We start from the raw sequence: 17,300 nt of genomic DNA on the forward strand, positions 1-17,300 counted from the left end.
GATGTAATGGGGAATGAAAGGCAGGATCTCCGCGGTGGCATGTACCCCACGGTCGCAAGGGGTGGCGAGGGCCTTTATCACTGCTTGCATTTTTAATTATTATTATTATTACATTTCAGTTAAATAAATACAGCAGAAAAACTTACTTTACTTTACTCTTATCAATATAATTTGGTCATGTTGGTGGGACGGATTAATGAGCCTAAAGGGCCGTGTGTGGCCCTCAGACCGTATTTTGCCCATGTCTGACTTAGACAAAGGTCACATGTGGTGAACATTCCTCTTAAACAATGTGGACTATACTTACCTGTTTATCAGGTAGTGTTTAAATTCACACCCATAATCTGCAGCAGCAGTCTGCACAGTGGAAAGACAGTTTTTTGTTGCACAATGCTGCTACTCTGAATTTTCAATTGGAGATATTGCAGAACAAAGTACCTCAGCTTGTGCAGGTTTGTATTGTTTGTTTGTTTCTCTTAATCTGCTGTGCCATGTTGAAGTTATAGAGTGTTTTGTGAATGGCAGGAGCCTGCATGTGGACAGCCCTCCTCAAAAGCCTCAGCAGCAGTTATGTCCACGGCACCTCTTCAGTGTCTTTGCTGCCTCTCACTGTGAGCCAGGCCCTGGACTCAACCACAGAGTGCTGGCCTGAGCGAGAGGCAGTGGTCTGTGTGGAGGATGGGGTCAGGAAAACCTTTGCACAATTTCACCAAGATGTGAGTTATAAACACCTTACAAGATACAGAGACAGTTCATTTAGGTTTGTTAATTTCACATTTGATGCCTCAATACAGAAACTACAGGTTTAGTCAATTAGAAAATATGTTTGTCAAGTTATGTTAATGGTGTATCTCTTGTATAGTTGTTATGCTGACAAAGAGAAGTGGTATAGATGAATATATTTTTATTGATGTCAGACAAGAAAATATCTTCATAAATGCTCTAGGTCTAAACCCAGTAGACATGGAGAAAGATATGTGCACTCCCTGTTAATCTTTGGGGAGACAACCTTGAATTTATACATTCATGCTCCAGTAATGCAACACACTGTCTCATATAATCCAAAATTATACATAGGCTTCACTGTTCAAAAGTGAAAATCCATAACATTTCCCCAAATGTCTCATCGAGTTGATGTGAGTCTTTGATGCAACACTTTACCATGCATTTGTCTCTTGTCCAAAAGTGTCCGTGTATTCTGTGATTTGACACAGAATAAGTGCACATACAGTTGAAACTGGAAGTTTACATACACTATATAAAAAGCTTTTTTTCCTCACCTTCTGACATGAAACCAGACTTGTCTGTATAAAGGTTTGTTACCAGATTATTCAATTGTGAGTGTGTTCTATTTTTGTGAAGCAAAACAGCTAAAAGCCTCTTTGTCATCTCAGTTTTGATGCTTGTGCTTAGCCTTATGCAGTCATGTGATCTGGTGTTAAATGTTCTAGTATCAATGATTAACAAACAGGTGAGGTATTTTGGCAGTTTTTGAAGTAGTCCCTTATAGAACAATTTCATACAATGCTGTTTTCTTCTAACAGACAATCCACTTTTTTCATAGAGAACACAGTGATGGGTTTCAAATCCATCCCCTGTAGTAGAACTAAGGGCAGAGTGAAACAGAGGATCCGAAGGTTTCAAAGCAGAATCTGCATGTCTGCATGTACCACATCCTCATAACCCAGTATGGAGAGGAAGGCTGCTTGCACTATTTCTTTTTTGTAATTTATTGGGATACAATATTTGTTTCTGTAATAAAATGATCATTTTGATTTTTAAACTGTTACATAATTCCAAGATATGTTTTTAAAGAATACATTTTCATCAAGCCAAAATCCAAGATATTTATAAGTGTTGACTCTTTCAATGGATGTACCATTTAATGTATCAAGATTTGTAGCTTGTATGTTACTTAAATGTTTTCTGATGCAGGTGGACAGTTTGACTGCAGGACTATTGGCCCTGGGTCTAAAACCAGGAGACCGTGTGGGAGTGTGGGGCCCCAACTCATATGAATGGATCTTATCTCAGTTTGGAACAGCCAAAGCCGGCATGATACTGGTCAGTCTGGAGCTCATTTGGGGTTAAATCATGTGTATTTTATTTTTTTGTTTTATGTCATGGATTTATTTTGAAGGTGTCACTGAACCAAAACTACTTGGCGAAGGAGTTGGAACTTACTCTGAGGAAGGCAAGAAACCTATAAAGCAGAATGGGAAGTAGAAGTTGAAATTTAGTTACACTATGTTTTTTTCTTGTAGGTTCAGTGTCATTTGCCCCTCTAGTTTCAAAACCCAAAAATTCAGTGAAATCCTCAGATGTCTCTGTCCAGATTGGCACATCACCAAAAGGCCACATCCAAAGCTCCAGGTAAAACAACTCTTATAAACTATAATAAAAACATTTATTGACTCAATCTTGTCCTGTAGACTTCCAGACCTGCGTATGGTGATCCTGATGGACAGTGTGCAGCCGGGAATGTTACACTTCCAGAATGTGATGGAAGCAGGCGAGAGTCGGCACCACAGAGAGCTGATGGGTCTACAGAGCAAATTCACGTCTGACGATCCCATTAACATCCATTTCACTTCGGTAACCTCCACCACTATATCTTAAAATAAAATGGCAACTTGATGAATGGAGGACTTAAAAAAAAAAGAAAGAAATACAGCAATTCAAAACCATAATATAAGAATTAAATATGTGCATGGGAGAGATCGTCTGTTAAAATGAAACTTCCATTTAAGTAATTATATGTTATTGAGACATTTATGGTATAAGCCAAGAGGCATACGTATTTGTTATTTTGTTTTATAGGGAACAACTGGTAATCCAAAAGGAGTCTGCCTGTCGCACCATAACATTGTTAATAATGTATATTTAGCAGGCCTCAGAATGGGCTTTAGATGGAGGGTAAGTATTCTGTATGAAATACTTATATTCACAAGCATTCATATGAGCTCTGATTTGATAAAAATGAATTTAAGAGAAACAAAAAGGTTTAGGCAAAAGGATTGTGTTGATTCTGGGATTCTCCTATTCAATCCCCCAGCCCAAAGTGTGTGTGTGTGTTCCTGTCCCCCTGTACCACACCTTTGGCTGTGTGGTCGGGGGGATGTGCATGGCAGTACATGGCATCACACTGGTCTTTCCTTCTAAGGCACATGTGTCAAACTCAAGGCCCGGGGGCCAAATGTGGCCCGCCACATAATTTTATGTGGCCCACGAGAAAGTAAATTGAAAGGCATGACGGTCATTTTAAGATAAGTCTGTGCTGCTTTAATATGTGCATCGGCCATAAACTAAGGAGATTTTTTCAACAAGTGGAACTGAGAAATATATGATGTTCAGGAAAATTGTCAGCAGTTTCAGGAAAGGTGAATACAAGTGTGTGTTAGTTCAGGGAGAAAAGCCTGTATGTTTTTTTGTGTTTTGAGGCATGGACGGTTGTGAAAGTGAACTATCTATGTCGGCATTTTGACACCAAACACGGAGCTAAGTATGCACACATTAGTCTTCAAGAAAAACAACAAATTGTCCAATAGTTAAAAGGCTGTTTTTGAAGCTGAGCTGAAGATCTGAGCAGGTGTGCCCCGATACACTTTTAAAAATGTCAGTTTATCAGGGATACACAGTTACAGACAGGTGATATTTGCAACTTGACTAAGTAATAAATACAGAGAGTTAATTAACAAGTTAAAAAGTAGTTACATTTATTTTACATAACACATACATTTAGTGACATTTATACTGCCTCACAGTCACATCTGGCCCTTGATGGCAGCCATTTTGCTCATGTGGCCCTCAGTGAAAATAAGTTTAACGCCCCTGTTCTAAGGGCTACGACAGTCGGGCTAACCTCAAGGCCATTCAGAATGAAAGATAAAGCAAAAAGTATTGACACTGCTGAAACGTCATATACGAAATAGATTTCTTATAAGGTGTAACATCATCTATGGGACTCCCACAATGTACATAGACATGCTGAACCACCCAGATCGCCACACTTTTGATTTGTCTTCAACAAGGAGGTGAGGAGCCTCTAGGAGCTTGTAGTATTCTCCATTATGCATGTTGCAGTCAACAATGTGGCAGGGATATTCTGACTGTATATCTTGGCTAAATCTGTGTACAGGGTTTTTTCTAGTGCTTTAAAAATGACAATATGTTTTCTTTGAAAATGTATTTTTAATGTTTTATTTATTACGGATAATAAATATAATATTTTTACACTAAACCATCTAAGTTTCTTTTTTTCTGAAATGACATTGTTGGTGTTAAGGAGACTAAAAACAGAGATGAACATGAAAGAAATCATGGTAAGAGTCATGTGTCTGGTAACACTGCATTACAGCAAATTCACTCTGTTCACAGACAGGTTAAGGATCTACTGAGAACAGTCCTCTCGCCTTCCTGGGATTCCCTCTGGACAGTGATGAGCTCAAGTTCAACACTGTTGGCTGCATAATGCCCCACACAGAGGTATAAATATCAAAATCAAATCAAATGTTTTATCTGAGCTTTAACAGTAACTTTTGTTGTTCTGTGGTGTTAGGCTAAAGTGGTGGACCCTGTCACTGGGGTCACAGTTCCCCTGGGAGCTTCAGGAGAGCTCCTGATCAGAGGCAGATGTGTGATGCTTGAATACTGGGAAGATGAGGCCAAAACTAAAGAGGCCATTGGTAACGACCGCTGGTACAGGACAGGGTAAGCACAAAGTTATCTATGTTATTTTGGAGGTACTGCACTTTAAAATATTACTACGCATAATTTACCTGGCCAACCAGAACAACATGCTTTGCCAAAACTTTACAAACACGGGTGGACCTGGAGCATCCCTGGCTTCAGAGGGTGTGATTGACAGGTGGATTAACCAATCAGAGACATATGGTCTGTTTGTGTCAAAAACAAACATGGGCATTTACATGTAAAAAAGGAAAAAAGACAGTTTAAAGGCAGTGGTACCAAATACTAATGAAGTGTATTTAAACATCTGACTTTGATGAAAGTAATGAAAAATTATCTAAAAAATCCCTGGCATTTAGCAAATAGAAATCATTTTGGTATTCTTAATAGACCTAGATCAGGAAAGTTTAGTCTGGTTTCATGCCAGAGAGTGAGTAAAAAAAGGATCAGAATACAGAAGGGTTTGGCTGGTCAGGAAACACATTAGTCTCATACCAGATCCATGCATCTTTCTTCACACAATCCATACATTCTGTCCATATCAGTCTGGGTTTTTGGACTTTATCTTTCTTCACCATCTAAAATGAACTCATATATTAATTCCACTTTTCTGTCCTATTTCTCATCCCAAGAGACATAGCCAGTTTGACCAGCAGGGGATACTGTGTTATCAACGGACGTATAAAAGACCTGATCATCAGAGGGGGTGAAAACATTTACCCCGCTGAAATAGAGCAGTTTTTATTCACACATCCAAAAGTCAAAGAAGTGCAGGTAAGTAATCTCACCACTAGAGAGCAGAAAAAGAGATACATTTACACACATCCTGCATACTGTACACACTCTGTAGTTTTCCATTGACAGGATCTGAAAATGTTGGATTATGCAAATACTCAAACAATCATATTGCTTTAATCAATGGTTGGTTTTACACTTCTCCCTTACAGATTAAGAAGACTGAATTAAAAGAAATTATTCAGAAGAAATTGGGGATTCACTGTTATGTCACAACATAGGTTGTATAAAATATTGTGGATGGGATTTTCACTACAGACTATAAAGTATCTACATTTAGCAGTGCTTCTACTTTAAACTTGTATCTTGTTGTACTAATGCTAAAGTTAATAACACATACATATCAGTAAAATACAGACACACAACAGGAGACATTGAAGCTCCGATTCAAGGACAGAGCTGTGAGTTTCTGTGGCCCTGGAGTTGCTTGGGAGCTCACAAAGAGAATGCTATGTTGACCAGAAAAGGATCCTCCTTTTACATACACACACATGCACTGAGAGACACTATAAAAACTGTAAACATGCACATCTCAGGACTCTCATCGTTTCCATAGAGTCTGTTGCTTCACTGTTCATTTTACCTGTGTGAAACTCATTAAACTCTTCTGACTTTGTGTTTCAGACTTTTGATCCTCTTTGACGCTTACACCAGAAACAAACATTCTTACAAGACATTTATGTATATTTAAAGTAAATTTGCTCTATGTAGCAAAGGCACAGAGGCTCTGTACCCACCCAGAGAGCAGTGGTTTCAGTGAGGAGCTGAGTGGATGGGCATTCTCTCCACTGGGTCTTGGATCCCAGCTGTGCAGGGTGCACCTTAAAAACAACTGGGTATATTTTTGAGGCTCTGTCACATTCCCTAACCAACATTTTGGACTTAAATTGTTGACATAATCAATTGTCAAACTATTAAAACCATTTACTTCCAGTGAGACTAAAATGTAGCCTGAGGAACAGGCACATTACTTCAGTAGGAACACAGAGTAAAAATGCTTTTGTGATATGGCCAGTAAGAGATTAACTTATCCACCTGACATGATGGTTGATTTGAGAATGACAGAGACAAAGGCCACTGGTTAAGCAACACATGTGTTAAATAAACAAGAGCAATGAATAGTATAGTTCCACTCTTCATTATGCTGCTTACTGTGTTTACCTTAAAAACAATTTCCTCTTGACCACAAGGGTGACCAGATAAGGTTTATCAAACAGGGCGACAGCTGTTCGAAAAAAGGCAATGTTGTAACAGGGGATTTCTTTAGCTGTATGAATTGAATATTGTGAATGTGTGGTATTATTTTATAGCCTGTGTATATCAGAGGATGTGGTGACTCCCCAGAAATTTTTTTAACAAACTCTATCCAATTTGTTTGCCTGGCAGATTGAATAAGTGTGTCTTCTGGATCCCAAACAAGCAGTTTGCTGCATTCCAGTGCATTTTAGAGGTGTACAAAGCCACAGCTCAATAATATAAGCCTTTTTTTATAGATTTAGTTTGCTTCACTATAGTCCATGCCCCCTGCTCTGATAAAGCCTTGCTCATGTGCATTTCTCACAGACACGGACCTTCAGCCTGTGCTTCAAACAAAGACTTCACACATTATCCCTATATTCAGAATGAACATATGCTTTTTAGCTCATATTTACGATAATAGATGGTTTACATCATATCTGTCCCACAGGAAACAAAATGTAGTAGTTGATGGTGTAAAATTTTCATGTTTTGATTGTGATATTGGTGTCCGACAAGGGTCAATACTAGGACCAGTTTTATTCTCCCTCTTTATCAATAACTTACCAAATGCTTGTCCAAATGTATTCTCACAGATGTATGGGGATGATGCAATCGTCTATAGTCAAGCCAAAAACATTCAGCAAGCTGCTGATGTCCTCACAGCTGCCGTATCGTCTGCTCATAATTGGCTTGAAATAAAGCAACCAAATGTCGAACTTAACAGAGTAGAACTTGATCTGGTCCCAGAATATAAATACCTTGTTACCCTAGACCCAACATTGTCCTTCAAAAGTCACATAAAAAGTGTCCCAGCTAATACAATTCAACAATCAGAATTTTCATCACATCCAGAATGACTTAAACATGAGTGCTGCTAAAACTTATTTCTACTCTATGATCATCTCCTACATAGACTATTGTTTAACTGTTTGGTCTCTTGCCTGCCCCACAACACTTAAAACAATTGAAAACCTCTATAAAAGAGGCCTAAAAATATTTGATAAAAAAACCCATTTCTCACCACTGTTATTACATTCTGGAAAAGGATAGACTGGACTTTAACAACATGGTCAACCTTAAAGGAGCACATTAAATATAAAGGCAATTTAGCAAAGACCACACGAGCCACCACCAGAGGTGACCTGTGACCCCCACAGACTGTTGGTCAGAATTTATTATCTGTTGAAGCTGGGAACCTGTGGAATAGTCTCCCGGTAACCCTGGGGAAAATGTCCCATATACAGTTCTTTTAAAACACAAATGAAAAACTGGTTATGGTCAGACCAAATATGCATCATCTATTGTCACAATGTGAGCTTAACTTTTCTACAGAGACATGTTTGGGCAAATAAGAAGAGGGTGGGTATAAAATGTAATTGTCTTGAATAGGTGGCCAAACTGAATGAAATAATGGGAACTGTGCAATGAGAGTAGTGTGCAATAAATAAAGAAATAGAGAATAAAGAATAAAGAAAGAAAGAAAGAAAGAAAGAAAGAAAGAAGATGCAGACTATTCCCCCGGTTACATACGCACTTTTTCAGTTTATTTTTTACGTTGTATGAAAGAACACAAATAGCCTGTGGGATTATGAAGTAATTCGTTGAGAGACTGAACACCTCCACAGTAGTATAAACACGTTCACAACACGCGTAGTAAATGTAGGTGCTGCCTGTGCGCCTGCCTGTGCGCCTGCCTGTGCGCCTGCCTGTGCGCCTGCCTGTGCGCCTGCCTGTGCGCCTGTCCGCTGCGCGCTGGACGTGAAAAGGCGGAGTTTAGACCTATACTGTTAAGAGGAGTTGAATCTAACCAGATGAGCCAAGTTTGTCGCCAAAACTATGAAAACTGGTCCACACAAAGCTGTCGAGTTAAAATCCCGGACATTTTGGACATATTTAGAAATGATTCCCGGGCGTTTTTTTGAACCCCAAAAGAAGGATATGTGTAGGAAAAAGAGGACGTCTTATCCGTGCAGAACAACCTGTGGTTAAACATTACACTTTACCGCCCTCATCCTGACAGATACAGAAGGCATTGCACAATGGCTGATTTGAGGGCAGTCGGGTTTGTGTTCACACGCGCACCACCTCTGCAGCACTATGTTACGGAGCACACTCAAAATCCACTACAAATGGACATCTACCAGAACGAGCTGTCTTAGCTTGTGCAGGTTTGTATTGTTTGTTCGTTTCTCTTAATCTGCTGTGCCATGTTGGAGTTATAGAGTGTTTTGTGAATGGCAGGAGCCTGCATGTGGACAGCCCTCCTCAAAAGCCCACCCTCCGCAGCAGTTATGTCCACGGCACCTCTTCAGTGTCTCTGCTGCCTCTCACTGTGAGCCAGGCCCTGGACTCAACCACAGAGTGCTGGCCTGAGCGAGAGGCAGTGGTCTGTGTGGAGGATGGGGTCAGGAAAACCTTTGCACAATTTCACCAAGATGTGAGTTTTATAATACTTATACATGGACTTTACATGATGTCTACAATCTGTCAATCTATGATGTCCAGCTACAAACATGACACCCACTCCTCTTTGTGAAATTGGATCAGATGAGAGACAACACCTTCAAAAATTATACCTTTTAACTGTATTTTACATGTGTTGACATGTCAATTTTTGTTGACACCACCTCAGTGTCATAGGTAAATGAGAACAAAAATGAGACAGACTGAAAATATGCAAGGATATGTGTGAAAAATTGACGTCTTTGATTATTAACCACAAACACAAAGAACTATTGTTCTGTTAACTATTATATACCTTAATCTTATGTAATGGGTGGAATTGTAGCAGGAGTAGGTGTGACCGTTCGTAGGGAGGGCTCTTAGTGCTGTGCGTAATGACGCGCCCCCTTTCACTACTCGCTTTGGTCGAAAACACGACGCGTCTCCTGCAGCGTACAGACGTTAAAAAGAGCTTATGCATGCTCTCAGACTACCTCCAGCCATCCACCAAGAAGTAGCACCAAGCGTTTGATTCATGGGTGATAAGTTAAAGGAAGACGAGTACAAATATTTGAACTCAAGTTTGGCAAAGGAATATGATCAGTTCTTAGACTTGTCACTGTTTTATCCCACTATTGTTTTATTTTACTAAGTGTATATGGGCCTATAATTTATCATTCTTGCACCTCGGCACTTTATATAGTTTAATAAAATTCAGGCAATGTGCAATATGGCGTAGTATAGTGAAGTGCCAAACTATTCTAATGTTTTAATTGGGTTTGCTGTGTTTTACATTGGATGATATTGATTAGTGTGTACTCTGATGTGGAATAGCACTGGACACTTTACCTGCCTTTACTGAATGGCCGATTGCTTGCCTTAAGTGTTTTAGGGGTGCCACCTTGTTAAATAAATTTGTTAAATTTATGTCCAGCCTCTCTCCAGTTTATTCTGGTACCTGCTAATCCTGAATACTACAGAATTGGCGTTGCAGGCAGGATCAGGGCTGTTCTTTTTGGCCCTTGAGTGTTAGTGGGATAAATACAGTGACAGGTTGACGGCGCAGAGGCACTACAGTACTACCGTGTCACGTCCTGGTTCTGGTTCACGGTAGAACATGGAGGACCTGCAGGCCCTTATGGAGCAGCTACAACAACTTAAAGCCGCTAATGAACAGTTAAAAGCGCAAGTACAAGCTCTACAAGCTCAACAAACCCAAAGTAGGGAGTCCGACCCAAGGCCTGGACCCTCTAGCGCAAACGTGACTTTTGCTGGTAACCTGTTTAATGAAACTGCAAATATACGTTATGTGTATGTGCCTAAAGAGCGCAAGTGTCCAAAGTTTACTGGTAAAATGAGTGTTGATTTGTTAACTGTTGAACAATGGGTTGATGAGGTACGTAGATGCCTGGAGGTTAGACACATGCCTATCTCTGAACAAGTACTATTCATCCCTGACCATCTAGATGGGGGTGCTAAAGCAGAGGTGAAATTTTATCCAGATGCTAACCGGGATACACCAGATAAGATACTTTAAACCTTTAATGGATGTAGCTTTACGCAAAACTCCTGGTGGTATCCCTAACCATGATAGAATCCTGCGTGACCAGTTTATCGAACACATTTTAGATGATAATTTGCGTAGAGAGTTAAAGCAACGTGTGCTTGGAAATCCAACAGTGTCTTTTATTGATCTCCGTGCAATTGCCATTAGGTGGGCGGAAGCCAGTAGAGCAAGCAGTAAGAATTGTCCTCGTGCATTCTTTTGTGACTCTCAGCAGGCTGAAGTGGTTGAGGCTATGGCAAATTTGATGACAACAAAGCCTATTAATGAGATTGCAGAAATAAAAGAATATCTTCGCAAACAACAGTTTCAATTAGATACAATAATGCAACTTTTAACTGTGCAGGTTCCTCAAGCCAATAGTAATGATGTACCTCAGAGTTCCATGAAACGGCCAGGCATCCAGGCCGATAATAAAATTAACTGTCATCGCTGCAACAGACCAGGTCATATTGCGCGGTTTTGTAGAGTAAATCTAAACACCGGCAATCGTCGTGCACTGTCTAGCTCCGAAGTTGCTTCACGCAGTCAAGTAGTGGGGGAGGGCCCAGATCTTCAGCGGTCGGAAAACTAGGCCCCTCTGGTGCGGAGAGCCAGAAGTCAGAAACGGGGTTTGTGGGCTCAAAGGAAGATTATAGTCAACTCATTGGAGGATGTCCAGTGGTAGGAGTAAGCATGGGGGGAATAACAGTCCCCTGCCTCTTAGATACTGGATCTGTGGTCACCACGATACGGGAGAGCTTCTTTGATAGGGTTTTCAAACCACAAGGGGTTGGACTATTGAAAAAATGTCATTGGTTACGGCTTAAGGCTGCTAATGGTTGCTTGATATCCCCTATCAAGGGTACATGGAGTTAGAAGTTAATGTGCTTGGAAGAACCGTCCCAAAAATGGGTGTCCTTGTTGTTAAAGACCCTCTCAACGAGTCTGCAGAGCAAAAATCTCCAGTACCTGGCCTTTTGGGAATGAATATCATTCAATGCTGCTATAACTTGCTGTTTGAAGAGTTTGGTCCCAGTCTTTTCCAGTCCCCGGCTATTGAAGCCGCTGGAAGGGAATGGAGAGAAGTACTGGTAAAATGCCAACACACTGAATTGGTGACTATGCAGGGGTATTTGGGTAAGGCCAAGGTCCAAGGCCGAGCTGTAATGCTGGAACCACTGTCTGGGACGAGCCAATTGCCAGCAGGTCTTCTTGTTTCCACTACCCTCCTCGCTGTCCATCAAGGGGGCATAGAGATTCCAGATGTTAATGTAGGCTCAGAGGACGTGTGGCTTCAGCCACTCACACAGCTCGGGGAGTTGCATGTGGTGGACATCAAGCAGCCCAGGAATACTGTTGTTTTGGAGGAGAGTGAAGATCAAGAGACAATTGCCATTATCTACCATGTCTCAGTAGATTGTGCTCCATCGCTCGACCTGTCTAATATTTCCTGGTCAAGTCTGTCGCCTAAACAAAGCAAGCAAGCAGCCGAACTTTTAAAGACTCATAGTGCAGTGTTCAGTCAAGGGGACTGCGATATTGGATGTACATCATTGGTAGAACATGAAATTCATCTACTTGATGAGGCACCTGTACGACAACGATATCGCCGGCTCCCACCATCACAGTATGAGCAAGTGAAGACCCATATACAAGAGCTGTTGGATAAGGGGGTGGTGCGACCAAGCTCAAGTCCATTTTCATCACCCATTGTTATTGTGTTCAAGAAAAATGGTGAAATGAGACTATGTGTGGACTACAGGTTGCTTAACGTGAAGACGAGAAAGGATGCTTACCCACTGCCCAGGATTGAAGAGACTTTGGACACCCTTATGGGTGCACGGTGGTTCTCAACTCTAGACCTTGCAAGTGGTTACAACCAGGTACCTGTGGCAGAGAAAGATAAAGCAAAAACTGCCCTTTGCACGCCCTTTGGTCTTTTTTAATTTAACCACATGCCATTTGGATTGTGCAATGCGCCAAGCACTTTCAAAGGTTAATGGAGCGTATATTTGGAGACCAAACCTTTCAGTCCTTGTCACTGTATTTAGATGATATAATATTTTTTTCTTCAACATTTGAACAACACCTTCCACACCTTGCTGACTCGTCTTCAGCAACACAAACTAAAGCTGAAATTGCAAAAATGCCACTTTTTTCAACCTGAAGTGCAGTATCTGGGCCATGTCATATCAGCCACCGGAATAGCAACAGATCCATCAAAAATAAGCGCAGTCACCGAATGGGCCAGGCCTACTCCCTGTACTGAGCTGCAGTCCTTCCTGAATACTACACTTATATATAATAATATTCATCAAATATGGACTGACTGACTAAAACTGTACACAATCAAAGTGACGCAACACAATGATATAACAACAGACCATGTGCATAATATGAGCCGCTGACCTTGGTGAATATTCATTAATCCACTGCACCATTGTAGATCCAGTATAAATGCTATTTTCTTTTCTGATGCAGGTGGACAGGCTGGCTGCAGGACTGCTGGCCCTGGGTCTAAAACCAGGAGACCGTGTGGGAGTGTGGGGCCCCAACTCATATGAATGGATCTTATCTCAGTTTGGAACAGCCAAAGCCGGCATGATACTGGTCAGTCTGGAGCTCACTTAGTTTAAAATACCCATAAAATACTGCCTGAATGTCTGAAGGGATTACGTGTACCTGATAATTGATTTCATTTGCTGGTGCAGGTTTCACTAAACCCAGCCTATCAGACGAAGGAAGTGGAATTTACTCTTAAAAAGGTATGAATTGTTGGGTAAAACACAATCGCCTGTACTAAGTTAGTACTAAACATGCAAACTTTTTTATTTTTAGGTTCAGTGTAAAGCAGTCATTTGCCCCTCCAGTTTCAAAACCCAAAAATTCAGTGAAATCCTCAGAAGCCTCTGTCCAGAGATTGACACGTCACCAAAAGGCCACATCCAAAGCTCCAAGTAAAATTTCAATTTTATTTCTATAGCACATTCACAACAACAGCTGCCCACAGTTCATCACGTGTACAATAAATGGTAAAAAAAACAACAACTTATACTTACTAATATAAAAAATTACAGATGTACAGCTTAAACAGTATTAAAACCCCAAGCAAAAAAATCTCTGTAGAGGTGTGCAGCGTTAAACTGCCACAGCAAAGACCCTATCACCTCAAGTTCTCAGTCAAGATCGGGCCAAACCTCACTGATCTGGTTTTGTGACCTCACTGATCTGGTTTTGTGACCTCACTGATCTAACTGGGACATAAGGTGATAAAAAACATTTAAAAACAAACATCAGAACCTTAAAATCAATAGATAATGTGATGAAGAGCCAATGGAGGGATGCCAGCACAGGGGTAATGTGCTCACACTTTCTGTCCCTGTCAGCAAGTGAGTGGCAGTATTTTGAACCAGCTGTAGGCGGTTGAGAGAGGACTGGTCCAGTCTATAGTACAGCGAGTTGCAATAATCTAATCTAGATGATATAAACAAGTCATTCAAAGTCATTTACTGGAAGAAAGAAACAAACTTTTACTGTTCTCTATTCTTGTCCTCTAATCTCATCCTGTAGACTTCCAGACCTGCGTATGGTGATCCTGATGGACAGTGTGCAGCCGGGAATGTTACACTTCCAGAACGTGATGGAAGCAGGCGAGAGTCGGCACCACAGAGAGCTGATGGGTCTACAGAGCAAACTCACGTCTGACGATCCCATTAACATCCAGTTTACTTCGGTATTCAGTTTTTGTTTTTAACTGTGTTGCAGTCTGACAAGTTTGTACTGGTTTAGGCTTCAGTTCTATTTTAATGGTCTTATTGAATATATTTTGTGATGCACAATATGTATTTTATTTGATTAATTTTAATTCATATTCAAAGGAGGAAAAAAAATCATTTATGTTTGTCTTAGGGAACAACTGGAAATCCAAAAGGAGCCTGTCTATCGCATCATAACATTGTAAATAATGCTTATTTTGTGGGCCTTCGAATGGGCTATGACTGGAAGGTAAGCCTTTTTCTCATTATATTTAATACAAAAGGTCAACTACCAACAAATATATAATAGTCCATGTTTTCAACCCTCCTATGCAGCCTGAAGTACGTGTGTGTATGGCTGTCCCCCTGTACCATTGCTTTGGCTCTGTAATTGGAGGAATGTGCATGGCAGTAAATGGCATTACTTTGGTCTTTCCCTCCAAAGGCTACGACAGTCAGGCTAACCTCAAGGCCATTCAGAATGAAAGGTGAACTATAATAACCATAAGAACATCTCTCAAATGTAGCATATGTGGTTATTTATTCACTACTTATTCACTTTCATTTTAATTCAAGGTGTAATATTGTCTATGGGACTCCCACAATGCACACAGACATGCTCAACCGGAGAGATCTACACACATTTGACTTATCTACAATAGAAGGGGGTAAGAAGTTACTCTGTGGGCAGCAGTAGCTCCGTTGATAGTGTGTTTGTCCACTGATCTGAAGGTTGGCGGGTCATCTCCCTCTCTCAACATGAACATTATTGGTTGAGCTGTGCAACAGGCTGGTGGTGCAATTCCAGCTTCCACCAATGAATACTGTCGTGTCCTCGTGCAAGACACTTAACCCCCTCACCCCCAGTGCATGTGTACACTGGTGTATGAATATGTGTGTTATATTTATTTTACTTGGGATGGGAGACCACTGGGAATTAAGGTCACACAGTGGGGCTGTGGCTTTAGTGGAAACGGTTGCCTAGTATGAATATGGTGTGTACATGAGGGTTGGACAGAGTGGACAATGGGGCAGATTGGCAGCCTCACTTACATCAGTCTTCCCCAGGGCAGTTGTGGCTACAATAGTAGTTTACCATCACCGAGTGTGGAGACAATGAGTAATACACTGTAGAATTTGAGTGTCTTGGAAGGCACTATATAAATCCAGTGCTTTATTATTATTATTTATGTAATATTGTCTCTTTTTGGCCAGGACTTATGGGAGGAGCCCCGTGTCCTCCTGAGATAATGAGGAGACTCAGAACGGACATGAACATGAAAGAAATTGCTGTAAGATATTTATATAAAGTCTGTATTTGCTACTTTTCACTGTGACTGCTGTACTGTCAGGATCAGTATTGTAATTTACCCTTTGTAAATTTAGGTTATTTATGGAACAACTGAGAATAGTCCTGCAACTTTCCTGGGATTCCCTCTGGACAGTGATGAGCTCAAGTTCAACACTGTTGGCTGCATAATGCCCCACACAGAGGTATAAATATGAATCAAATGTTGTTTTATCTGAGCTTTAACAGTAACTTTTGTTGTTCTGTGGTGTTAGGCTAAAGTGGTGGACCCTGTCACTGGGGTCACAGTTCCCCTGGGAGCTTCAGGAGAGCTCCTGATCAGAGGCAGATGTGTGATGCTTGAATACTGGGAAGATGAGGCCAAAACTAAAGAGGCCATTGGTAAGGAATGCTGGTACAGGACGGGGTAAGCACAAAGTAACCAATATATCACTAATACACTCACAATGTTATATCTTGTAATAGTCTTTCTTAGAAACAATTTTGTCCTTTTAATATATGCGTGTTGCCATCATAAGGGACATAGCCAGTTTGAACAGCAGGGGATACTGTACCATAGAAGGACGGATAAAAGACCTGATCATCAGAGGAGGTGAAAACATTTACCCCGCTGAAATAGAGCAGTTTTTATTCACACATCCAAAGGTCAAAGAAGTCCAGGTAAGTAATCTCACCACTAGATGGCAGCAAACAAGCTCTTGTTATCAAACATATTTCCAATCCATACAAACCAGTTTTAATAGATTTTGCTGTAGGTGGTGGGGGTGAGAGACGAGCGGCTGGGTGAGCAGGTGTGTGCCTGCATCACCCTGAAAGATGGACAGAGCTGCACTCCACAAGAGATACAATCATTCTGTAAAGGACAGGTCAGGAAACGTATAAACCGAATGTCTACAACTTAATGTCATCTATGTCATCAACACCATGATGTTTTATAGATCTCCTACTTTAAAATCCCACATTATGTGATGTTTGTGGACAGTTTTCCATTGACAGCTTCTGGAAAGGTAAGATGACTTTGTTTGCACACTAAGTTATGGTAAAATCACATGTTGCGACAATGTTGATACTATGTTACTGTATGTTTAGATTAAGAAGATGACGTTAAAAGAAAATATGGAGAAACAACTGGGCCTTCAATGACATAACATTCAGTGTAATGTGACAGTGGACCAGAGGACATATATTTCACTCCACACAGTGTAACTACTTGTAAAGCGCGTTTTAATATTATGTTTTGTCATAAAATAAATTAACGTTTTCCACCATCAAGGCACTCAGATTTGTCAGCACATTCATACAGGCAAGGTGGGTCTCTTGGCAAGTCTCTTGCCTAAGGACACAATAGTACGATCCATAGTTGGATTCAAACCACCAAACCTTCAATTAAAGTTCCTGTCCAGTGCATTTATGTCAATTAGACTTAAAGCCCACACATTAAGACCACTGACAGAAGTGAATCATCTCTATCTCATAACTATCAGAAGAACATGTACATTTTATTGAGTACTCATAAAACCGTATT

At 40.7% G+C, this 17,300-nt stretch overlaps 1 protein-coding gene and 1 pseudogene across 1 annotated transcript; both read left to right on the plus strand.

The window, feature by feature from the left end:
- Positions 1 to 533: 533 nt before the first annotated feature.
- On the plus strand, positions 534 to 6,126 carry LOC117375375 (medium-chain acyl-CoA ligase ACSF2, mitochondrial-like; annotated as a pseudogene).
- Positions 6,127 to 8,748: 2,622 nt separating this feature from the next.
- Positions 8,749 to 17,055, plus strand: LOC117374342 (medium-chain acyl-CoA ligase ACSF2, mitochondrial-like). The gene is made up of 16 exons (XM_033970424.2): positions 8,749 to 8,891; positions 8,965 to 9,160; positions 13,193 to 13,321; positions 13,423 to 13,476; positions 13,550 to 13,668; positions 14,282 to 14,444; positions 14,621 to 14,716; positions 14,803 to 14,954; positions 15,043 to 15,134; positions 15,682 to 15,758; positions 15,853 to 15,960; positions 16,030 to 16,181; positions 16,294 to 16,435; positions 16,531 to 16,641; positions 16,714 to 16,782; positions 16,865 to 17,055. Exons 1-16 carry the CDS (start codon positions 8,821 to 8,823, stop codon positions 16,916 to 16,918), a joined length of 1,785 nt encoding a protein of 594 aa, XP_033826315.1. The 5' UTR covers positions 8,749 to 8,820; the 3' UTR covers positions 16,919 to 17,055.
- Positions 17,056 to 17,300: the final 245 nt, after the last annotated feature.

The sequence above is a fragment of the Periophthalmus magnuspinnatus genome, chromosome 8, assembly GCF_009829125.3.
Source record: "Periophthalmus magnuspinnatus isolate fPerMag1 chromosome 8, fPerMag1.2.pri, whole genome shotgun sequence".
NCBI lineage: Eukaryota > Metazoa > Chordata > Actinopteri > Gobiiformes > Gobiidae > Periophthalmus > Periophthalmus magnuspinnatus.

Bases quoted from the DNA above. Each gene is read 5' to 3' on its own strand.
- LOC117374342 (XM_033970424.2), top strand. From the start codon at position 8,821: ATGTTACGGAGCACACTCAAAATCCACTACAAATGGACATCTACCAGA. The intron at 9,161-13,192 runs GTGAGTTTTATA...TTTCTGATGCAG, and splicing joins TTGCACAATTTCACCAAGAT to GTGGACAGGCTGGCTGCAGG. The intron at 16,642-16,713 runs GTCAGGAAACGT...GATGTTTTATAG, and splicing joins AATCATTCTGTAAAGGACAG to ATCTCCTACTTTAAAATCCC.